Source organism: Glossina fuscipes, unplaced genomic scaffold (assembly GCF_014805625.2).
Source record: "Glossina fuscipes isolate IAEA_lab_2018 unplaced genomic scaffold, Yale_Gfus_2 3, whole genome shotgun sequence".
NCBI classification, from domain to species: domain Eukaryota; kingdom Metazoa; phylum Arthropoda; class Insecta; order Diptera; family Glossinidae; genus Glossina; species Glossina fuscipes.
The window spans coordinates 11,980,079-11,999,416 of record NW_023998417.1 but is presented as its reverse complement, the minus strand read 5'-3'; the positions used below and the strand labels follow the sequence as shown (position 1 = coordinate 11,999,416).

The following is a 19,338-nucleotide window of genomic DNA, read 5'->3' as shown; positions in this document are numbered from 1 at the left end:
GTTTGTGTCTTTGCTAGTTATATTTAAATATAACTTCACACCCTTGATTTCTTCTTATTCCGAAAGCCATTACAGCTCGTGCTCGTCCAACTGTGAACGTGTAACTTTTACGTAAACGATTTCTGGCATTTTTTCACTCCTCACGCCTCACGCTTCACGCCTCACGCCGCTTCATCAATTATTTTGATGATGATGATGATGATGATGATGGTCATAATAAATATGTTTATATGTCACCCCCCCTTCCGTACCACTACAGCAAATATTGGCTTAGCTATAACTATAGGTTGTGAAATATACAGTTCAATTTTTCTTTCCTCTTGTTTCGTTCTTCTACGCTCTGCAAATATTTGAAACAAATAACATTCATCCAAATAGAAATTGCTATTGTTATAAAGGTAAATAATTGGGTGTCTCTTACTCCTGCCCTATACACACGGTCGAACACTGCGAACAAAAAGTAAAGTGAATTTTTACCTCAGACTTCGCTGGGGGCTATGCAATCATGAAATTGAGTTTAGCAAGAATAAATAAAGATTTGTCGTTTCATAAACAAATTCCCGTTATTTTTAGATCACATTAGTGCACGACCACAGTGTGTGTATAAAAGTGTAAATTGCATTTATTTAGTTATAGTTATAGTGTGTTACGAAGAAAACAAACATATATATATATATATATATATACCCGACATACGTACATATATAAACAAATCAAATGTGGTTATTAGCGTTGTTTGCTATGTCGATATATATAACACGAAAAAGCGGAAGGCACACATACACGCATATGCCTGTGTAAACAAATATGAATTTGCGGCATATTAGCAAAAGGTGAAACTGTACGCCAACATAAACGTCAATCCTTCCTTCCTTCCCGATCGCTCTTCACACCCACCAACCAAGTTTACCTTTATAGATGTGTTACAACAGACAATTTAATATGTCGTGGAATCGCAAACGACCACGCTAACGTTCGTGTTAAAGGGTCTATGAGAAGTTTTCCCCAAAGAAAACAAATTCAGTTATATGAATAATATAAATGAAGGCAGTTAAGGCGGGGATGCAGGACAACTTTGGTTTACAAACAGCAAAACCTATATATATATATACTCTCTGTCGTGGATTTATGTACTCTTCGCTTACCCGTAAGCCCTTCAGTGTGCATGTGTATCTGAATGCACTCGCTATCTATAAAGTTTATCTGCATGAATTACCGCTAAAAGGTTGAAATAAATGCTTGAATGAAAAAATCAAAAAAAAAAAAAAAAAAAAATGAAAGGAACAAATATTGACGGCTTACACGAATTGATTCATTTAGTTAGTGTTGTTTGATTTCTGCAGAAATCAAGCGCATTTTTACACTTGAACTACAGTCACAAGTATTTATGCCAAGTTCAACTTGTTATCTCAATTTAAGCGACTATAAGGGACGCATTGGCAAAGGATGAATAGAAGAATTGGACATGATTGTGTGTTTGCACAAGTTTAAAATGCTGGAGCTTGTGTACGCTTCGACACTTTATAAGAATTTGTACATATTCTAGCGATTTGGCCAAATTTATATATCACCATCCGTTGACAATTCTACTTTTGCTTTACAAATTCGACTTTTGGGCTTTAACTAAACTCAAAAATGATGCAAAGGCACCTTATAACGAACTCACAACGCATTTTTTTTGCCGATTAGTTATCATCCCTCTCCGACTCCATCAGAATGACTATCACAACCAGGCGTACCCTAGCGTTGGAGGAAAATTTTATGTTACGCTACTAACGGCCGCCGGAAGATTATTACAATCGCTCTCCTCCAAGGCACTAAACTCAATCGTGAAGCCATCATATTCCATAAACAATTTCATAATCGCACTAAATCACTCATTTCTGAGACGGTGGTTGACATTGCAACGCTTGTTAGGCAAGTTCTTCTAAGTGAGATTAGTGTTGTACTGTGAAACTCTCAGTATGTAAGGCAAAAGGGTTACATTCGACAGGGATCACTTATTTCATTTGTTGTCTTTAAAAAAAAAACCTGCTAAGAAATATTCTACTCTTGAAGTGTATATGTATGTGGCAGACAGGAAAAGGGAACATCGGACCTTCCCGAGCTTTTCTATGGGTCTGATACGCTTTCATATGATGCAGAATACACCCTTCGGCGAGGAAAAAAGATATTTTTCCTCTGACTTCTCTTGCCAAATTGTTTGTGAGCGGAGAAAAGAGGCGGATGATAGGAATAAGAAACACCAGCCTTTCCCGACATTGCGTCTTCCGAATTATTAAATCTAAGGCAGATAAGTAGAATGAAAAATTCAAAAATATAATAATTTGGACCTTCTTTTGGAACCGTTTTTGACGCTGCTTTTGCCCATCTGACGCCTGCATACTGGTTGTATTTCATTTCGAAAACCGCAACGGATATATTCTTCTTCTCCTGGTAGCTGATATATATATAAATGACATATATACATATATATATGAAAAACCATTAAATACAAGTTTTCCCATTAAACTGGCTTTCGTTTAAAATTCGATATGTAAATAAGTTGATTTAATGGCACTATATAGTACGTATATCTATCTGTGCGAATATAGCTATGTATGCCAGTTTGTAAATGCGTTGGAATAATTGGCAATGTGCCCGCCTTATAAAGTATATATGTACATATTCATACGTATGTCTACCCACACACACACAAACAAACATAGACGCATATATACATACATTCAGGATATGCATTAAAATTGATTTCTTTATATGTATCTGTTCATATCGAGCGTAATAAGTGAAAGCTGTTTTTCACACTATGTTTAAATAAAACTAAAATGATATTAAAACACATATCCGCACACACACTCTGCTGTGTACTGATGCACAAATTACAATGAATATTAGATATATATTTATAAGCTTGTGTCATCAATTTGAAGCTAAACACTAACTAAAACACATCATAGCTTATCCCTTCTAGAATGAATCTCTGGGGTTTTCTTACTGCTCTAAAACAACCACATTGACCAAAATTTATGCTTAATATGGACGTGGGCGGACCCCAGCAATAATTATTACATTAATTCGTTTGCATTTACTTGCCTTATATAGGCAAGTAATCTAATAAGAATCAAGAGAATGCTATATACACCCAACTACTACTACTACCCCACAACATATTTACCAAAATTACGACGGCGATGCTTGCGTGCAGTACATCGAAATTATAAATGTCACCTCAGCTGCTATGTGATGATGAAATCGCTTGGGAAATTTCCGTAAGCATGAAAATATGAACTAACAACACCATGCATTTACATAATTTCATTAACTTGGAAATAATTAACTGACGACGAATCGTACTTTAGAACGGTTACGCTGAACGGAGAGAACTACAGTAACTTATGGTACGTAACGGAAAAACTGTATCCCATTTAAGCTAAAATGTGTTAATATTATGCATCATTTATATGTTGCGCTAATCTGCCGTTCCCTTGCCTTGCTTAAGATGCAACTTAAGAAGTCGCCACTTGAAGAAACTTCCACTTTTTTTAATTACATATGGGTAGGTTGTATGTAGGAATAAAAACAAACACATGTCTTAAATCCCATAAATTTAATTTTTACACCCTACACATAACTTACGGTACAAACGTATATAAAGTTTTTACCGTTTCAGACAACATCCAATTGGACTTGAGATAGACTCATCTTTTATTATGCCGATCTATTCAGAATCACTTTCCGAATCTTTCCAAGTTTGTGTGTCGAGGTGTCTGTTTGCCTTTCTTGTTTTCTTGTATTCAACTTACAGGTCGGAATTATAAAATAGACCGGATAGACCGACGAACGAAAAAATTTGTTTTTTACAATTTCATGATGTATCAAAAAAAATTAGGTAAACTATTGACTTCTGTTTGTACTTGACGTGGGGTGTATGTAACAACTAGAAGGACTTATGGCAGACTTACTTTATGTAAGTTTTTCTGTCTGACTGTCTAATGTCTTTCTATGCATTTTTATAATCAACCTAGGAAATTTGGCAAGCTGACGTGACCCAAGGACAAACGCTATTGAAAATGATTTGGATCGGACCACTCCTTTTAATTAATATGACAAAAAATAAAATTTTTTAAAATTTCCAAACAAAAATTTGTGAGTATTAGTGTCTTGACATATTACATTTACGCGAAAACCTCGGACTGGGTGGATGGGTAGACCCTCCCATAAAACCATTGCTACCCGTTACATAACAAAAAGGTCTAATTGAGAATATTTCATGGTAAATATTGTTGGATGACAGTTTTTTAAAGTAAAAATTAACTGTACCAAATTTGGACAACGTAGTCTAATTTTTTGAATCTCAGTTCACATGAAAAGTATGTCTACACATGACAAAAAGGTACAAGTTTTGGCAGTTCATAACGGAAATCGTAAAAGCAAAGAGTAATAACATGTTTGACGAAGATATGAAATTTGCTAAATCTAGGCCACGTCGGTCGACGTTTCGAGCTCGTTCCTACGCAGGAGCTTGCATAAAAAATTAGTCTTTGCAAGACGATATACAAGCAAGATTTGTCTTTTCGCATTTTATACCGAGAACGGATAAAGAATTGCATAAGGCGACGCCCGACCTTGCCCGACTATAATGCTTTAATTGTCTTTTATTTGAAACCAGTGAGCCATCTAAGATTAATTGTGGCGGAAGTGTCTTTCACAACATAACTTTAAAACTAATAAAATTAGTCAGAATACCTCTACTAGCTTTGAAAAAGCCCTGAGAAGTTATTGGGAGTCATTCTTGAAAAAATCTATAAGATCATCGAGTCATGACATCTGCATAAGCATACCAAGCGGTCACCGTAGCCTAAGACAACTAATTACATATGCCAAAAGATTAATTCCATGCCTTAACTGACTCGAGATGAAATTTGTTTATCGCTGGAAAGCGCTTTAATGGTGAAAAATCCCGGCAAGAATATCTTACGAAATAATTTTAGCAGTTTGTCTTCCCATCCTACACGGCCCATCTGTTTTCCCACAGTTTTAAAAAACATTACGCCTACAAAACTTAAAGGCGACAAGGACGATGTATATGTGGCTTCTGGGCCTTCAATTATGACAGCACCCAACTATGTATAACGAAAGAGTCTCATGTTCATAGATGGTGGTGAGAGGTGGTGTCCAACACTCTTCACTGTGTTGAGCAGCGGCGTAGGAAGTATAGGTGCCTTATGTATTAGGCACCTTGTGCTCGACCAGAACTAGTCAGTTTTCCCACTCACTCGTTCTCACTCGATTGTTCCGCAATTATCGGTATACCGCAACATGCACTACCATGACATGGCATTATTTAACAGCGCTACACAATGCCACTAAAATTTACCTGTTGCGGTTTCTTCAAATGTTTCCACAACAAAATTTTCCCACACATGCAAAAACGCTACGTCCCATCCTCTTTTCTTCTCCTCTACTCGCAAACTTTCCTAACTATCCTCATGCCCCTGCGGACAGCTAAACACTGCTGGGTGCCTGCTCGCCCAAATGAATAAAAAATATATGCTTAACTGGGGGGTAAAAAAAAAAAAAAAAACTGCACGTTTTGTTGTTCAAAATTAATCACTTAATAGTTTAGTAATAAAAGTATCTATCTATCTATGTATCTGTGCATGTATTTATGCATTATGCAATATTTATGAATGCACATAAATATGTAAATTAGTGTGAGAGAGATGGAAGGTCACATGCTTTGCAAAACACTATCTCTTATTATTTACGTTTATATTTAGCATATTGAGGATTTGCATAAATTATTGCATAAAATAGAAATAGAAATAAAGTGCTTTTCAAGTTGCTTGCTGCTAATGTTCTTTACAACATAGTTATGTGAAAATTTTATCATCGTTTTTATTAAATTGTTGGCAAACTGACAATATATATATGTATACTAATCAAATCGTAAAGGATTCGATAAAACGTTTAGTCGCTTATTCGTTTATAAATAGAATGAATTAATGATCATTATAAATTGGAACAAATAAAAATGCAAATTCATTAATGAGCCCTCGTTCCTCTCTTCTTTCCTTTCTTCCCTTCCTTTCGCTTGCAATGTAAGTCTGCATAAAACTACTCTGACCTTTCGGAAAATGAAAATGAAAATGAAAATAATTTACGTCCACTCTGGTTTTGCGAATGAATAAATGAAGACAAACGAGTTGTGTATCCTTTTAATCATTATCAACATTTGGATCATTATTGTCATTATTATTTAACGATACACACTACTGTTCGTAGTGTTGTAGTGGGGGGTTTATTGGTGCCGACTTACCCGTAATTTGTTTACGTTAACAATTTATATCCGTTATTACTACTGTTGAGTGCAGGCAGTGCAGTGTACAACAATATCTTTATACAGTACGCGTTATGGTTTTTATTAGCGGTAACTGTCGTTTAAAGCTTCTCGCGTAACTTTATTTAAAATGGATAATAAAAAAATTAATTTACATAGATAAAAAATTAAAATGAGAATTATTTTTTATTTATTTAATGCGCAAAAATCTTAAAGAAAACTAAACATTTCAACAGAAATATTACGTTTAACGTATAGCAGCAGTGATGCTGGCCCGTTTTGCTGGCATTTATTTTCCTTATCAAATTCAATATAATTGCAGTACTCACATTAACAAACATACACGTGCACACATAGACGCAAGTATATACATAGACACGCATTCACCCGGCCCCACCTATTAATCATAGCTTACTAGCAAGCCTTTGAAACCGTATATATGTTATATCAAATACATGCCTTTCCCAGCGATTGACAAGCAATCTCTGCGTGTGCTCTGAATGAAGCGGCGGAGATGTTTTCATTTATATAGTAATTTAAGCTTATAATGAATTACTGTGTTATCCCGTATATTATGGCGACATAATATATGCAGGCGTCATATCATATGCACAATAAATTATGTAAGTTTATCTCCTCCTTATAGAACAATTACAAAATCCAACATATTTCAAGACACTACGGCGACACCATAGTGCTCCATTAAATACAGATTTCGCTGTTAAAAGAATTAATGATCTTGGGAATTAGAAAATTGATCTAGAAGTTTGAACGTAGAAAACATCTAAGCAGTCTTCACCCTCAAGCGTGACCAAAGCTAATAAGGCATTATGTACCGGATTTCCATACCATGATCGATTGTTTTTCTTTCTTTTTTTCTTTCTCTTCCTATTGAGTCTATGCAAAAATCCAATAATTCTCAAACGTAAAGTTTCGTACACATCCGTAGACGTCTTGCGATTATAAATGGATCAAACTTCAAGTTATATCGAATCTCTGTTATCATCAAATGAGCACTAAAGTGATGGGTACATTAAGGCTTAATTCATGTGACATCAGTAGCGATTGGCCCCAGACACGTTTTGTGATCGCATCCAATCCTGCGCGTTGAAATCTTGACTTGTTAAACATTAGCAGCGCTAACGAGTTATTATTAAATTTATCGAAATAGATTAAGATCTTGCGACTTCAGCAATCATTGATTGTACAGAAGTGTTCTATTAGTTCAGAGGTTGATATCAAATTCAGTCATATGCGATCTCTGTAGTCATCGCCTACAGTAATATCGAAATGGATTCAAGCCTTAGCTAGTTCGGCATCGGTAGTGATTGGCCCTATAAACATCTTGTAAAAATCTAGGGACAAATATTAAGGTTTTCTAGCCGATCTCTCTAGTCGTCAAATTTCAGAATATCGAAATCACGGAAAAATTTAAATGTCGTATTCGTGTTCATTTATCGGACAATGTTCCGCGCATATATAAGCGGAATCTAATGGTGAACAGCGTCCACCAGGAATTTCGTAGCGTTATTGGGCGTGCAGCTCATGCATCAGGACCCACTAAATCAAATTCTAAATCGACTTAATAAAGTCCATCTACGCGTCTGCTCAAAATAACACAAGGTGAAGAAAATGATATTTGGGGCAATTACTTATTAGAAGAAAGACCCATTTTTAATAAAAATCCTATCCGAAGACTTTCTCAATAGTCTCCTATAGGCCTGATGCATAGAAAGGTCTTGCAAAGCACAACTATTTTTTTAAACTTAAATCCTTTTAAGATCAATTTCATTCCCAAGTACCCAAAAAGAGACATCTCCGACATTTTGCAAGGGATAGGCGAATTGGATCACAATGTTGTTCAACAATGTATTCAAGATACGATGGAGTCATTATTCCGTTTATCAGTATGTCGTGGACTGTGGTAGCATAAAGGTAACTCAAACTGTTGTTATAACCGCAAACTATGAAAGGAGGTGTTTCTTCAAAGACTATTGATGAGATCCAGCTACAAAATGCTTTGGCAATCCCTTTATTTTCTTCTTGCAAATTATATCATGATATTTTCATATAATCTTGTACCCTCTTGTCGCATCATCTTAAACAACATCCTTAAGGCTTTGAGGTCAGTGGAAAACTTCGATTTACGGTTTTTATGATAACCATCAGGTAAAGCGAAAATTGAATATCCTGTGGGAAAATTCTAATCGGACTGAAACGTCTTTACACAGTTCCTCCAAATCTAAGTTGCAATAAAGCCCTCTAGCATACCGAACAGCCGACGGTGGAATCACTCTGCTATTTAAAATGAAAGATTGGCTTTCTGAATGACACGCTCACTGCTAAAGAGCTTAACAACTTTGTTGGTTAACTAAATTGCGAAAATTATTAGAAATTGTATCCTAAAAAGGATACAAAGAGAAATTATCGAGAAAACAATCTTTACTTTAATGATTACACCAACGGGAAATGAAATTGATTTTAAGATGAAATAGTTTCGTTATTGAAAATTTTGGATGTGTAATGAAATGCTTTCGCTCCTAAAATAAAAAACGGCGTTAAATGATTTTTTGCAAGCTTGCCAAAAATTCAAATCATCGTCGATTTCAACACCAACAGCCAACACAGCCAAAAAAAAATGTTAAAATAAGAAGAAGAAAAAAAAGGAAGAAAAGTAAATAAAATATTCTCATAAAGATTAAGATTTTGAGGTTAAATTTGATACGCGCGTGCCATGGCAGTGGTTGGTTAATAGATTCGTGCTGTGTTGCGATTTCCTTGCGATGCATGTTTGCTTCTAGTGCGATACAAAAAAAAGAAGTCAGTGTGTTTCGTCTTTGTTACACCAAAAGTAAATGCGATCTTAACGACGTATTCAACGTGTATATGTACATATAGGTGTATAATGAAACTTTTATAAAATTTATAATGACATATATGTATGTATGTGTATGTGTATATATATGTAAAGCAATCAAACAATTGAGGCAGACTTTGTATATTTGACTCAATATTTTCTCCACTTTGATGCACAAAAAGGGCAAAAGGTACCGAAAGTTCATGGTTATATGGTTTATTGTGAAACAATTGTATTTATAGTAAACGGTATTAGAGTTTGTTGACATAAGATGATGCTATAGCTTATGCATACACATGTTAAAAGCCATGCATAGTCAAGTCAAATTCAAGTCAGGGCACGAGTCTTAAAAGCCTTTACATTATTCAAAAAGTTATTGCGGTATAAGGAGAAACTAAAGAATAAATAACTAGAGGAGATCTTAGCCTACTGTGTTGTACTGTATGTATTATGAACAATTTTTAATTATCTCGGTTTACACTTAAATACACGCAAAGGTAAGCTCTCTTAGCCACTTTAGCGGGTCACTTGGCCAAACAAAATCTGTGCACTACTGTATGTAAGGTTTAAGTTTTTCTTTTTTTTCTCCCTTTTTTTTTAAATAATAAAAATGAATTCATAACTGCGGAAATATGCCCTGAAGTTAATTTACAACTGCACGCATACAATCGTACACATGCATAAATGTACAGTTAGTGTCGATTTTTCCTCTCCTTACGTTTATATCTTTATTTGCTTTACCTTTATAAGGTTTAGTTCATTCTCTCAGATTGCAAACATTATTATGAATCATTCAATGCAAGTGTACATGGAGCACATGTATAGACAGGGAGCCTTTTCAAAGCTGGGCGACAATTCTATGAATGAAAATGGAATGAGAAAACGCAGATAGAACAAACACAACACACATATATATATATATATATATGGCAGCAAGCATAGCTATAGAAATATCAATTTGTTGAATAGCATGAACTATAACTATATAAAAAAAAAAGAATATCATTACGCCAGCCAGAGTATTTTGATTGTATTACCATCATCATAGCAAGACCACTAACTAAGACTATTATTACAGGATAGGAGATGTACTCTAAACACCTATCGCACTTAAAGAGGAACCAACTATAACGCACTATTTGCAACGCTTACTAACTAAGTAAAGGAATCAAAATATTTATAATAATATATATAAATATATATATTCATATTCACATTATATATGTGCGGGACAAATAAATATTAAATACGCGGATACGTTTCCGTATGTTTCGTATGTATGAATAGAATACCGATTTCAAATATTAAAAAAAAAAAAAAATGAAGCAATTTTTGTTAATCTTTTTTAAAAATATTTCGCAAAAATAAAAAAATGACTTAAAAAAGATATTTTTTTAATTGACTTAAACATGCTTTGCGATGACGTGTCTTTAGTATTTCGTATTATTTTTCACAAATCACTATTCATCGATTAATTTACGTTATATCCTATTTAGACACGAGGTAAGTGCACGGAGAAGCCAACGGAAACAGTTTTACTTATATTCACTATTTTCATCAAAATATTTTCTTCATAAGTATATTCCTTGTTATCCTTCTTTTTAAGTATATTTATTTAAAATTTTTATTTATTGTTTTTTTTTTTTTTTTTTGTCTCAGTTTGCATACTTTTTTTTTAAATCCAAAAAATCTCCTTCGCTACACGTTTATGCGTTGCAATGTCTCACTTTAATCTGTAACGGGCAACGGTGGCGTATAACGATAAAGTCCTTTGGCTTTTCCACTCGCTATATGGAAATAAACTCATGTCCTGCTTCCGCTCACTCTCTCTCTCTCTCTCTCTCTCTCTCTTTTTCTTTTTTGATTATTTTCGCTGACTCAGCGCAGACGCTCTCTCTAACTCGTAAGCCTTTTGTTTAAATTGACATAGTTTTTGCTAATAAGAAGGAAAATGAAAAAAAAAAAAGGAAAACTATATTCGCTTGAAAGCGAATTCAATTTCAAATTGTTACCATCTAAAGTTCGACATCGTACGATTAAAATATATATGTAACGGTCTAAGTAACATAACCTAAGACTTATTTATGATAAGACAACTAACAATAGTATGCAAGGCCCAGCCCATTCCCATCAAACTAATGCCTTGGATTACCTAATATTGCTGTAAGAAGTGAAACAAGTGAAAGGTTTTCGGAGTCCAGTTAGGAAAAAATTCCCCTAAAAACGCAATTGTCTACTCGGGAGGAATTGCGCGTTTCACGAAGCCATCTGTTATGTGAATTAAATTTATACACGAGAAGCACTAACAACAGTAAGAGGCAGTAAATTTCTGTAATGTCAAGACAGGTAGAGCGGATTACAAATGCTGAGATGGAAAAACTACGCAAACTACGGTACGACATGCGAAACCATCTTTGGATAGGCAAAATAATTAGTAAAGGAGAAGTTAGTATTAAAGTAGGATTTCAAATGTGAGCAGAATGGCTTAGTCCACGAATCCATTCTGTTGAGTAAAATAAATGCAAGCAGGCGAAGAACTTAGATGTGAAAAAGGTAACGCAAGTTGTTATGCCTGAGATCAATCTAATACTGAGAATAATGAGGGAGGAGAAGTTACGAGAAGCTTGACGTGATTCCCTCGGAAAATGGTTTAGCGCATAAATTGATCTATTAAACAGACGAAAATTATATGGGAAATGTAATTAGTCAAGCTAGAGGTAAGAGTAGCAGGATCGAAAAATATTGCAGCAAAGTTCCCGAGACGCAAGCGATTCAGCTTTCGAAAGCATCTGTTCTTTACCAGAAACCGTCAGTTAAGTAGAAGTCAATATCTCCTTCAGATTTTCAACTCAAAGAATATCGCAACAAATATTGTGCGAACTTAGATCGCAAAAAAGGTTGCCGCGCCAACGCTTATGCGAAAAAGAACTCGCGACAAATCGATATAGTAGTAGAGGAAATGTTCTAAGCACGAAAAATAAAAAAATTAAATGTAACACGTGGAGTAAATTGAGTGCACTTGTCGTTGCGAAACATCACTTTTGTCATTTTTAGTGAACATCAGCTTCCGAATCACAAAAAGGAGAAGAAGAAACGTCAGGTTTTCCAAGTGCATAGGAAATCGAAGCAGCGATCTTTCTTCTTCCATTACAGTTGCTTCGTTAGGCAATCTTTTTGCTCTCGCTCGTTCCAAACTTGAAAAAATCGCTCGGTGCTAACAGGCTTACAATTAGCAATGACGAGAGAAGACGTCGTGTCGAGCTAAAAGGAACTTATATTATGAAGTGAAGATGCTTTTCTCTACCTTTCTGGTGTCTTTCTAGAAAATTCTTCGTGCTCGGCCGACATCGGAACTCGTACTTAACGAATAGTTGTCCAAGTAGTTTTATATATTTGTTTAAAATAATGAATACTCAATATTTTTTCTTAAGACAAATGGAGCTTTCGTAGCCTTCAATGTTGTAATAAAATAATTGGTTATAAATGATTTTATGCGATTTAAAAAGTTCTAATGACTCGTTCATTTCGTAATTAGTGATCGCTGAAATCGCTCAAATTTTTTAAAAAGCGAAATATGCATTAAATACATGTAAGTAAATATAATGCACTCTCATTAAACGCGTAAATAATCTAAAGCATCACAGTTCGTTTACTATGCGAACGACAGACAAGACGGAATTCCACAAGTCAGACTATTAGATAAAATGAAAATATAAAAAAAAAAAAATACATAAAAAAATCAAACATATGTGTGCGTATTGCACAATATGCCACCGGTTAAGTGCGTAAAAAGCGCACATATATATTTATACATACATGTATAGGTATGGCGGCTTGCGCCTGGTGTTAATGTGACCCAGTTTAGATGGCAAAGTAAACGATGTCTCATAACAATTTCCGAGAAGTACAATTTATTAATTAAAAACTGGTCGCATTCGAAATGATCAAATTTAGATTTAAGCTACTAATAAAGCTTTACGTGTATCTTGGATCGAATCTTATATACCCAACATATTCACTATTAATAAAGGGCTTAACCTTCGTTCGCTTAATCATGCTCATTATATTTTTTGAAACGTAAAACTTTTCTTCTTTTCTTTTCTAATCTTTTGCAAGATTAGTTACTCCAAAGGTCGAGTTAAAGTTAAGTATACTCATTTGAAATATTGACTTCAGCAACAGCAACTTTTCAATTTCCATAAGCAAATACATCACAAAGGACAAAGAGAAGCGGAAAGGTATACTTGAAGCAATTTAGAGATGCTTGCCAAGTTGAAGTTCTGAATTTCACGAACAAAATAACAAACTTAATGAACCCTACCTGCCTTCAACGGTAGGCGCACAACAAATTAACAAATTTTTTCTTTGCGAATTCCACCAAAAAAGAACCATTTCTTACTATGTCGTTGGTATTTACTGAATTGACAGGTTTTTCGTTTTCTACGCTGTATTGTTTTTTTTTTTGTTTTTTCTGTTTTTTTTTTTTTTTTTTACACCAAATTTCTGCCAGTTTGTCTGGGTACTAACGGTGCTGCAGTTAAAGCTTTACCTTTAAAATTCATAAGCCACCACAAGCTAATGGAAAAATCACAATAAAATAACAGAGACATACAAATGCAGCACATATGTAATACGAATGTAAGCTAAGAGCCGTGTAGGTATGCCTGTAGAGAGGCACGATCATATTAGAGATATATGTGTGCGTATGTAGAATCGGCGGACATGGAGATAAAGCTCATGATGGCTCAGTGGCAATATCTTTAAAAGCGCACGGCTTGCGGCTAAGCAAAGAGATTTTCAAACGTGATTTTATACTAAACATACGAAATCAATCGTTTCGGATACAACAATCAACGGAACAGCAACGCATGCACGCAAGACATTAACTGACCAGCGATCAGCGGATTTAGCAATTATTAATAAAAAAAAAAAAAAAAAAAAAAAAAAAAAAAAAGAGAAAAAGAGCTCTATATAAATTCGAAAGTGCTTTCAAATATGCCGTCCGTATCGAGTAAAGCGATAAGTGTTTTAATTATTTTAAGCGTAATGGGGAAAGCGATAGAGTCCTTCCCGAACGGTGCTCCTTCCGATACGTGTGTTAAAAAGCGACCAAATCAACCGAATCACGGTCAAGCAAGACCGCAGCCACTGCATACGAATCCCTTTGAAGTAGTGGCCAGTTCGGAGTCCTATCATCCAGGACAGGAGATATCAGGTGGGTTCGTTTGGTTAAAAGTTGGTTAAAAGTCTTAGCTAAAACTTAGCCATAATCCCTTTTTATATCGCTCGTATAGTGGTTATATATCCGCACACCAAGCAGGAACTGTTTCGTGGTTTCTTTATACAAGCACGTGATGCCGACACTAATGAATGGATCGGCGAATGGGTGAAAAGCGAAAACACCAACACCATACCTGAATGTGCTGCCATCACTCACGGCGATAACAAAGATAAACTGGCCGCCAAACTAATATGGAAGGCACCGCAAAATAAGCGCGGACGAGTATATTTCACGTGAGTACAAGTGAAGTAACGATAAAAAAAAAAAAGGAAAGGGCAGCATTTGCTCAACTCTCGTTTATGCACAAATTTAATTTTCGTATAGCTTTTAGGCCAAAATATGAGCTAAGATAGTTGTTTAGATAGTCTACATTATAAGAATCAAAGGTACTTCTGATCTCTGCCATTTTCCCTACTGTCCATTTAAAAAGTGATCGGTTCTAAAAACAAATAGTATTCACTTTACCCTGCAGATGTTCATGCAGACGTGAATAGTTTAAGGCAACACCTCACGCTGAAACGTGGATTTACTAAACTCGAAAAAAAAAAACACAATCTTGCACGATTTTGATAAAAATAATTCTGTCAATTTTCTACCAATCTCTTCCGTGTCGATATGTAACTTATCGGCAAAATACTTTGAAAGCTTAGTCTTGTAATCACTATCAACCTACTTTTAAAGCGATTTAACTGACAACAGTTACCAAAAGTGTTTATAAATTTGAGAAATAGTTTTCGGTAAGAAATTTGACGAATTTTAAGCTAGCGATTTGCGATCCAGGAAACATCAAATGCACATCCTTTCATGACGCATGGCATTTCGTTCTACGCACACATAAGTTAATCATTTGAAAGCTTAGCTTAACATAGGTATGTTTTATATATTTTAATACTTGTAGGTAGAACGCTTAGAGAATTTAACGCAACTAGACGAGTCTTTGCAATTAATTATTGCTTTTGTAAAGCTTATAAATACTTGCGATGCAATTGTCTTAATAACCAAAAAAAAAAAAGAAAAAAACCTGAATCATTTTTACAACCAGGAGCGAAGGGTGAGACATACTAAATTCTTCCTTGCTTTTGTAACATAGTATTGTATAGAACGACGATCATTTTCAGTTAAAAAAGGAAAAATAGGACACTAATCAAATATTTTAATCTATAACGTTTGTCGGCATTCGAGCACACTAAGCTATCGCCCACTTTGCCTCTAACGAACGACCGGTCTTACATTGGCCACATGTACTGGAATAGTTCTTAATTTTTATCGCGCAGAATAAAACAGACAAAACTATCCGTTCGACTGACGGACGCCTTTGCAGTAAACTGATGTTATTGTGAAATAAAAGCCTTATGATGGGAAAATGCAAGCACATGTATCTGTGGGTTTTACAATTTCATATACATTTACACATTTTTACACATTTACAGGTGACTAAGCATATGCGTTTCAGTTTTTTTTTTTTTTTTACCTTTCATTCCCCTCGCCGAATCCATTCCATTAATATAACACTTTATTTCTGTACGTATTGCACAATCATGCATCAATTAATGCATTGCCATATAATTACAATGTAACATTTATACTTGGGGTTTGGGTGAACAATGTAGCCTTACTTATCGACAATAACTAATGGATGTACACACTTGCATACATGTAACTATATATGCATTATATGCAAGCATGATTGTAATGCACATAAATCTATGCATATATGTACATAACTACTCTAATAGATTTACAACATTATACATTCATTTTCGAAGTATAAATGATGTATAAAAAGTGTGTCATGTCTGTTTCTTTAATATTTATTATGATCATCACAAAGAGTATCTTATCGCGAATGCAATATTAGTTAGAATAAATGAAAAAAAAAAAAATAGAAAAAATTATATTCGACTTGAGGCGAATTTCAAACATCGTACCCTAACTAAATGGTTATTTCTTAAGTGATTGATATGATCAAGCAGTGGTTGATGATCGCTATTATCATTCAGAATATTGGACGAGTTTCACTAACTTTTCCAAGTGCATGGCAGGAGCTTACTAGCGACCTTAAATTTAATTTAAAGGGCAATCCGTCATCTTACATAATTTCTTCCCCTGGCCCAACATTTGTTTCCCAACTACATTTTTAAGTCATAAATTAAGATATTCCTAGAATGAAAATACTTTTCAAAAGTTATACCATTTTGAAGATTAACTAACTAAGACATACGTTGATTGTCAATTTACTTTCAATTAAATTTTTTAATAAATTTTTTAAATTCAATTTTCATAAAAAAGAAATACCACGAGACCAAATCAATTAGATTGCAATTAACATACTTTCTGTGGTGGAAGCCACAGTTCTGCGTTTCTATCTTTCGCGAACAAGTAGATGCATAGGATTGAGGTATTTATCAGTACTGAGAAGAATTTAGATTTCGTCCTCTATAAACACTCATTGGCTAATCTATTCCGATTTCTAGAAAAATTATGAGATTATTGAAAATATCTAAGACAGATATCGTGAAGATAATATGAAAGAGAACTACAGAGAAGTACAGCCAAAGCGAAGGAAAAGATTTTTTTGCGACTACTGTTCCGACGCCCTACTGTCTTTAAATATTTATTAAAAAAAAACCTTCAAGTCCTTGCTTCAATTACTTAATTGGTGAACCCGACAATATGGCACAAAGTGCCGACAAAGTTGCTTCACAAATTCGTGTCTTTCTAAGGAACACGATTTTGACACTAATAGCTTACTCTTTCCCATCCACATCCCCACGGCTATATCTCCCCCATCCCTCACTAGCGATGATTGCTGAATGTTACAAATGATACAACAATAATAGCACACCAGCGAATGCGAAGATCATTATTTCTTCATTAGCGGAACAATAAAGACAAATTGATTATTAATTGGCGTTAAATTACTAACTAATTTATGCTTATATGTATGTAGCTGCACTTTTGCATATAACAAGTTAACATAAGTTTGATTCAATTGGGAGCCATTCATGCACAGAAGCCAATCCGCTGTAGTGTTACCACAACAATTAAAACGTTTGTCTCAATTCAACCTACAAAATAAACTGCCATGTATTCGTTCAATTTGGACAGATCGAAATCATTTTTCATTGTACGCTCAATTTTTTTTTATGGTTCTGGTGGATGTTTGTAAACAAATTTCAGGTCTATGCCCATTATAGACTTTAAGTAGAAATAGTGGTAGAAACAATACATAAGCAATTTTTAAATTCCTAGAAGAGACCAAATGGCTAGAATGACCTTAGAATTTCGAAAGAATCTTTGCAGAATGATCTGCTTTGCTACGAACGAAATATTAAGTTATCATATACTTCCCACTGGGTGACACTGCCACAAAATTGTGAAGACTTGAAAAGGAGTATTACGTTCTAAAAATACTATAAGATAAAAATTATGGATAAAGGGGCAAAGCCTACTTTTGCTATACAATCTTAAATCTTTAAGTTTAATAAACAATTTGATTTTCATTTCGTTTTTTTCTTTTTTTTTTCTCTCTTTTCTCCTCTTGCAGTGGTACTGTTTTACAGAGTTATGGCACTTTTTGGAGCGACATCATCGGCAAAGTTCAACAACATTCCTAGGCATAACTATATTTGGCTCCATCACATTTATGTATACAAACCTCTCGTCCTTTTCGCTTCTGTATTAAATTAATACGATTTTCTTTCATAGATCCATAGTAATTATGATTGAATATAAATAAAAGGAAAGACATTATTCGGATTTTTTCCATTCAAATTCTGTTAAAACACATGCAGACATAAACATTAATATTAGGAAAAACATTTCAGCGCGATCAGTTTGACCGCTTTAACTAGACTAAATCTTTATCCTTACGGAGTCTATCCTATTTCCGCAGTTGCTTGGATCGCAATAAAGGAAGACGAGTTCCTACTGTAAACCAAATTTGCCTTAAATAAGTTGTCTAAGGTTTCCCCTTTTTCTGAACGTCAAGCAAACCAAACGGGTTTCTATCCACACATATCATTAACCAATTTTTCGAACGGAATGGAAAAACAATATAAAGTAATAAACATAATTATTTAATTGAGGTAAATCTTGGTCATGCTTTAATCAAGTCAAATATATAACTGGAATACTTTTCAATAAATAATAAAACAATAAATTTGTGCAACCATAAGATCTATAAATACTTTCTCCACTTACCACTTCACTTTCTTAAAAATTTTTACGATGCATTGAGGTGATGCATTCCCGGTTACTTTCTTATTTTCTATCACCGTGAATATTGAAATCAATTTACCCATATCCGTGTGGCATAGCACGATACACATATTGTGCGCGTCAAAAGAATCTTTTTTTTTGTCTTTCATGTTTACGTATCACACAAGTTTTAACTAAGGAACCGCTTAGAAAACCTTGATGTGCGACGGAAAAAAAGCATAAATACATTGCGAGCAAGTAAAGAATATATAAAACGATTCCACTTCAAACTTTACAACAATAACGTGCACCTAACTTTTTGGAATGATAACATATGGTTTTTAAACACAACATATCCAATTTATACCAAAATCACATAATAAAATAAAAAGCACATACGTTTCACATACAAAACGCGTAATTGTCGCGCATTATCCGATCAACAAGTAGAGGGCTTACTTTCTGAAATTATTTTGTATGCGAAATATATATATATATATATATATATGTATATTCTATACATTTCTGCCTGGATTAAGTCCGATTATATGAAGCATTTAGCGATTTGCAACAAATGTGACTATTTTCGTGACACGAAAGACCGCCATTTTGTAAAAAAAAACAAGCTCTCTTAATATAATCAAATTTAACAAATTATGT

The 19,338-nt window shown here is 34.3% G+C and overlaps 2 protein-coding genes across 9 annotated transcripts in view; one reads left to right on the top strand and one right to left on the bottom strand.

Annotated features, from left to right (window-relative positions):
• The window catches only part of LOC119634956, a 38,278-nt gene extending 31,730 nt beyond the window's left edge, over nt 1–6,548 (bottom strand). For 2 of the 8 annotated variants that reach the window (XM_038029409.1, XM_038029411.1), the window contains exon 1: nt 6,320–6,544. The gene's annotated coding sequence lies outside the window, so the exon portion shown is untranslated. Of the gene's footprint in view, nt 1–6,319 lie in introns of all 8 variants that reach the window. The other 6 variants (XM_038029412.1, XM_038029410.1, XM_038029408.1 and 3 more) reach the window with 6 other exon arrangements.
• Nucleotides 6,549–14,192: 7,644 nt separating this feature from the next.
• On the top strand, nt 14,193–18,095 carry LOC119634555 (putative defense protein 3). Its single transcript, XM_038028786.1, has 3 exons — nt 14,193–14,412; nt 14,492–14,711; nt 18,026–18,095. The coding sequence occupies exons 1-3, from the start codon at nt 14,193–14,195 to the stop codon at nt 18,093–18,095; spliced, it is 510 nt and encodes a 169-aa protein (XP_037884714.1).
• Nucleotides 18,096–19,338: the final 1,243 nt, after the last annotated feature.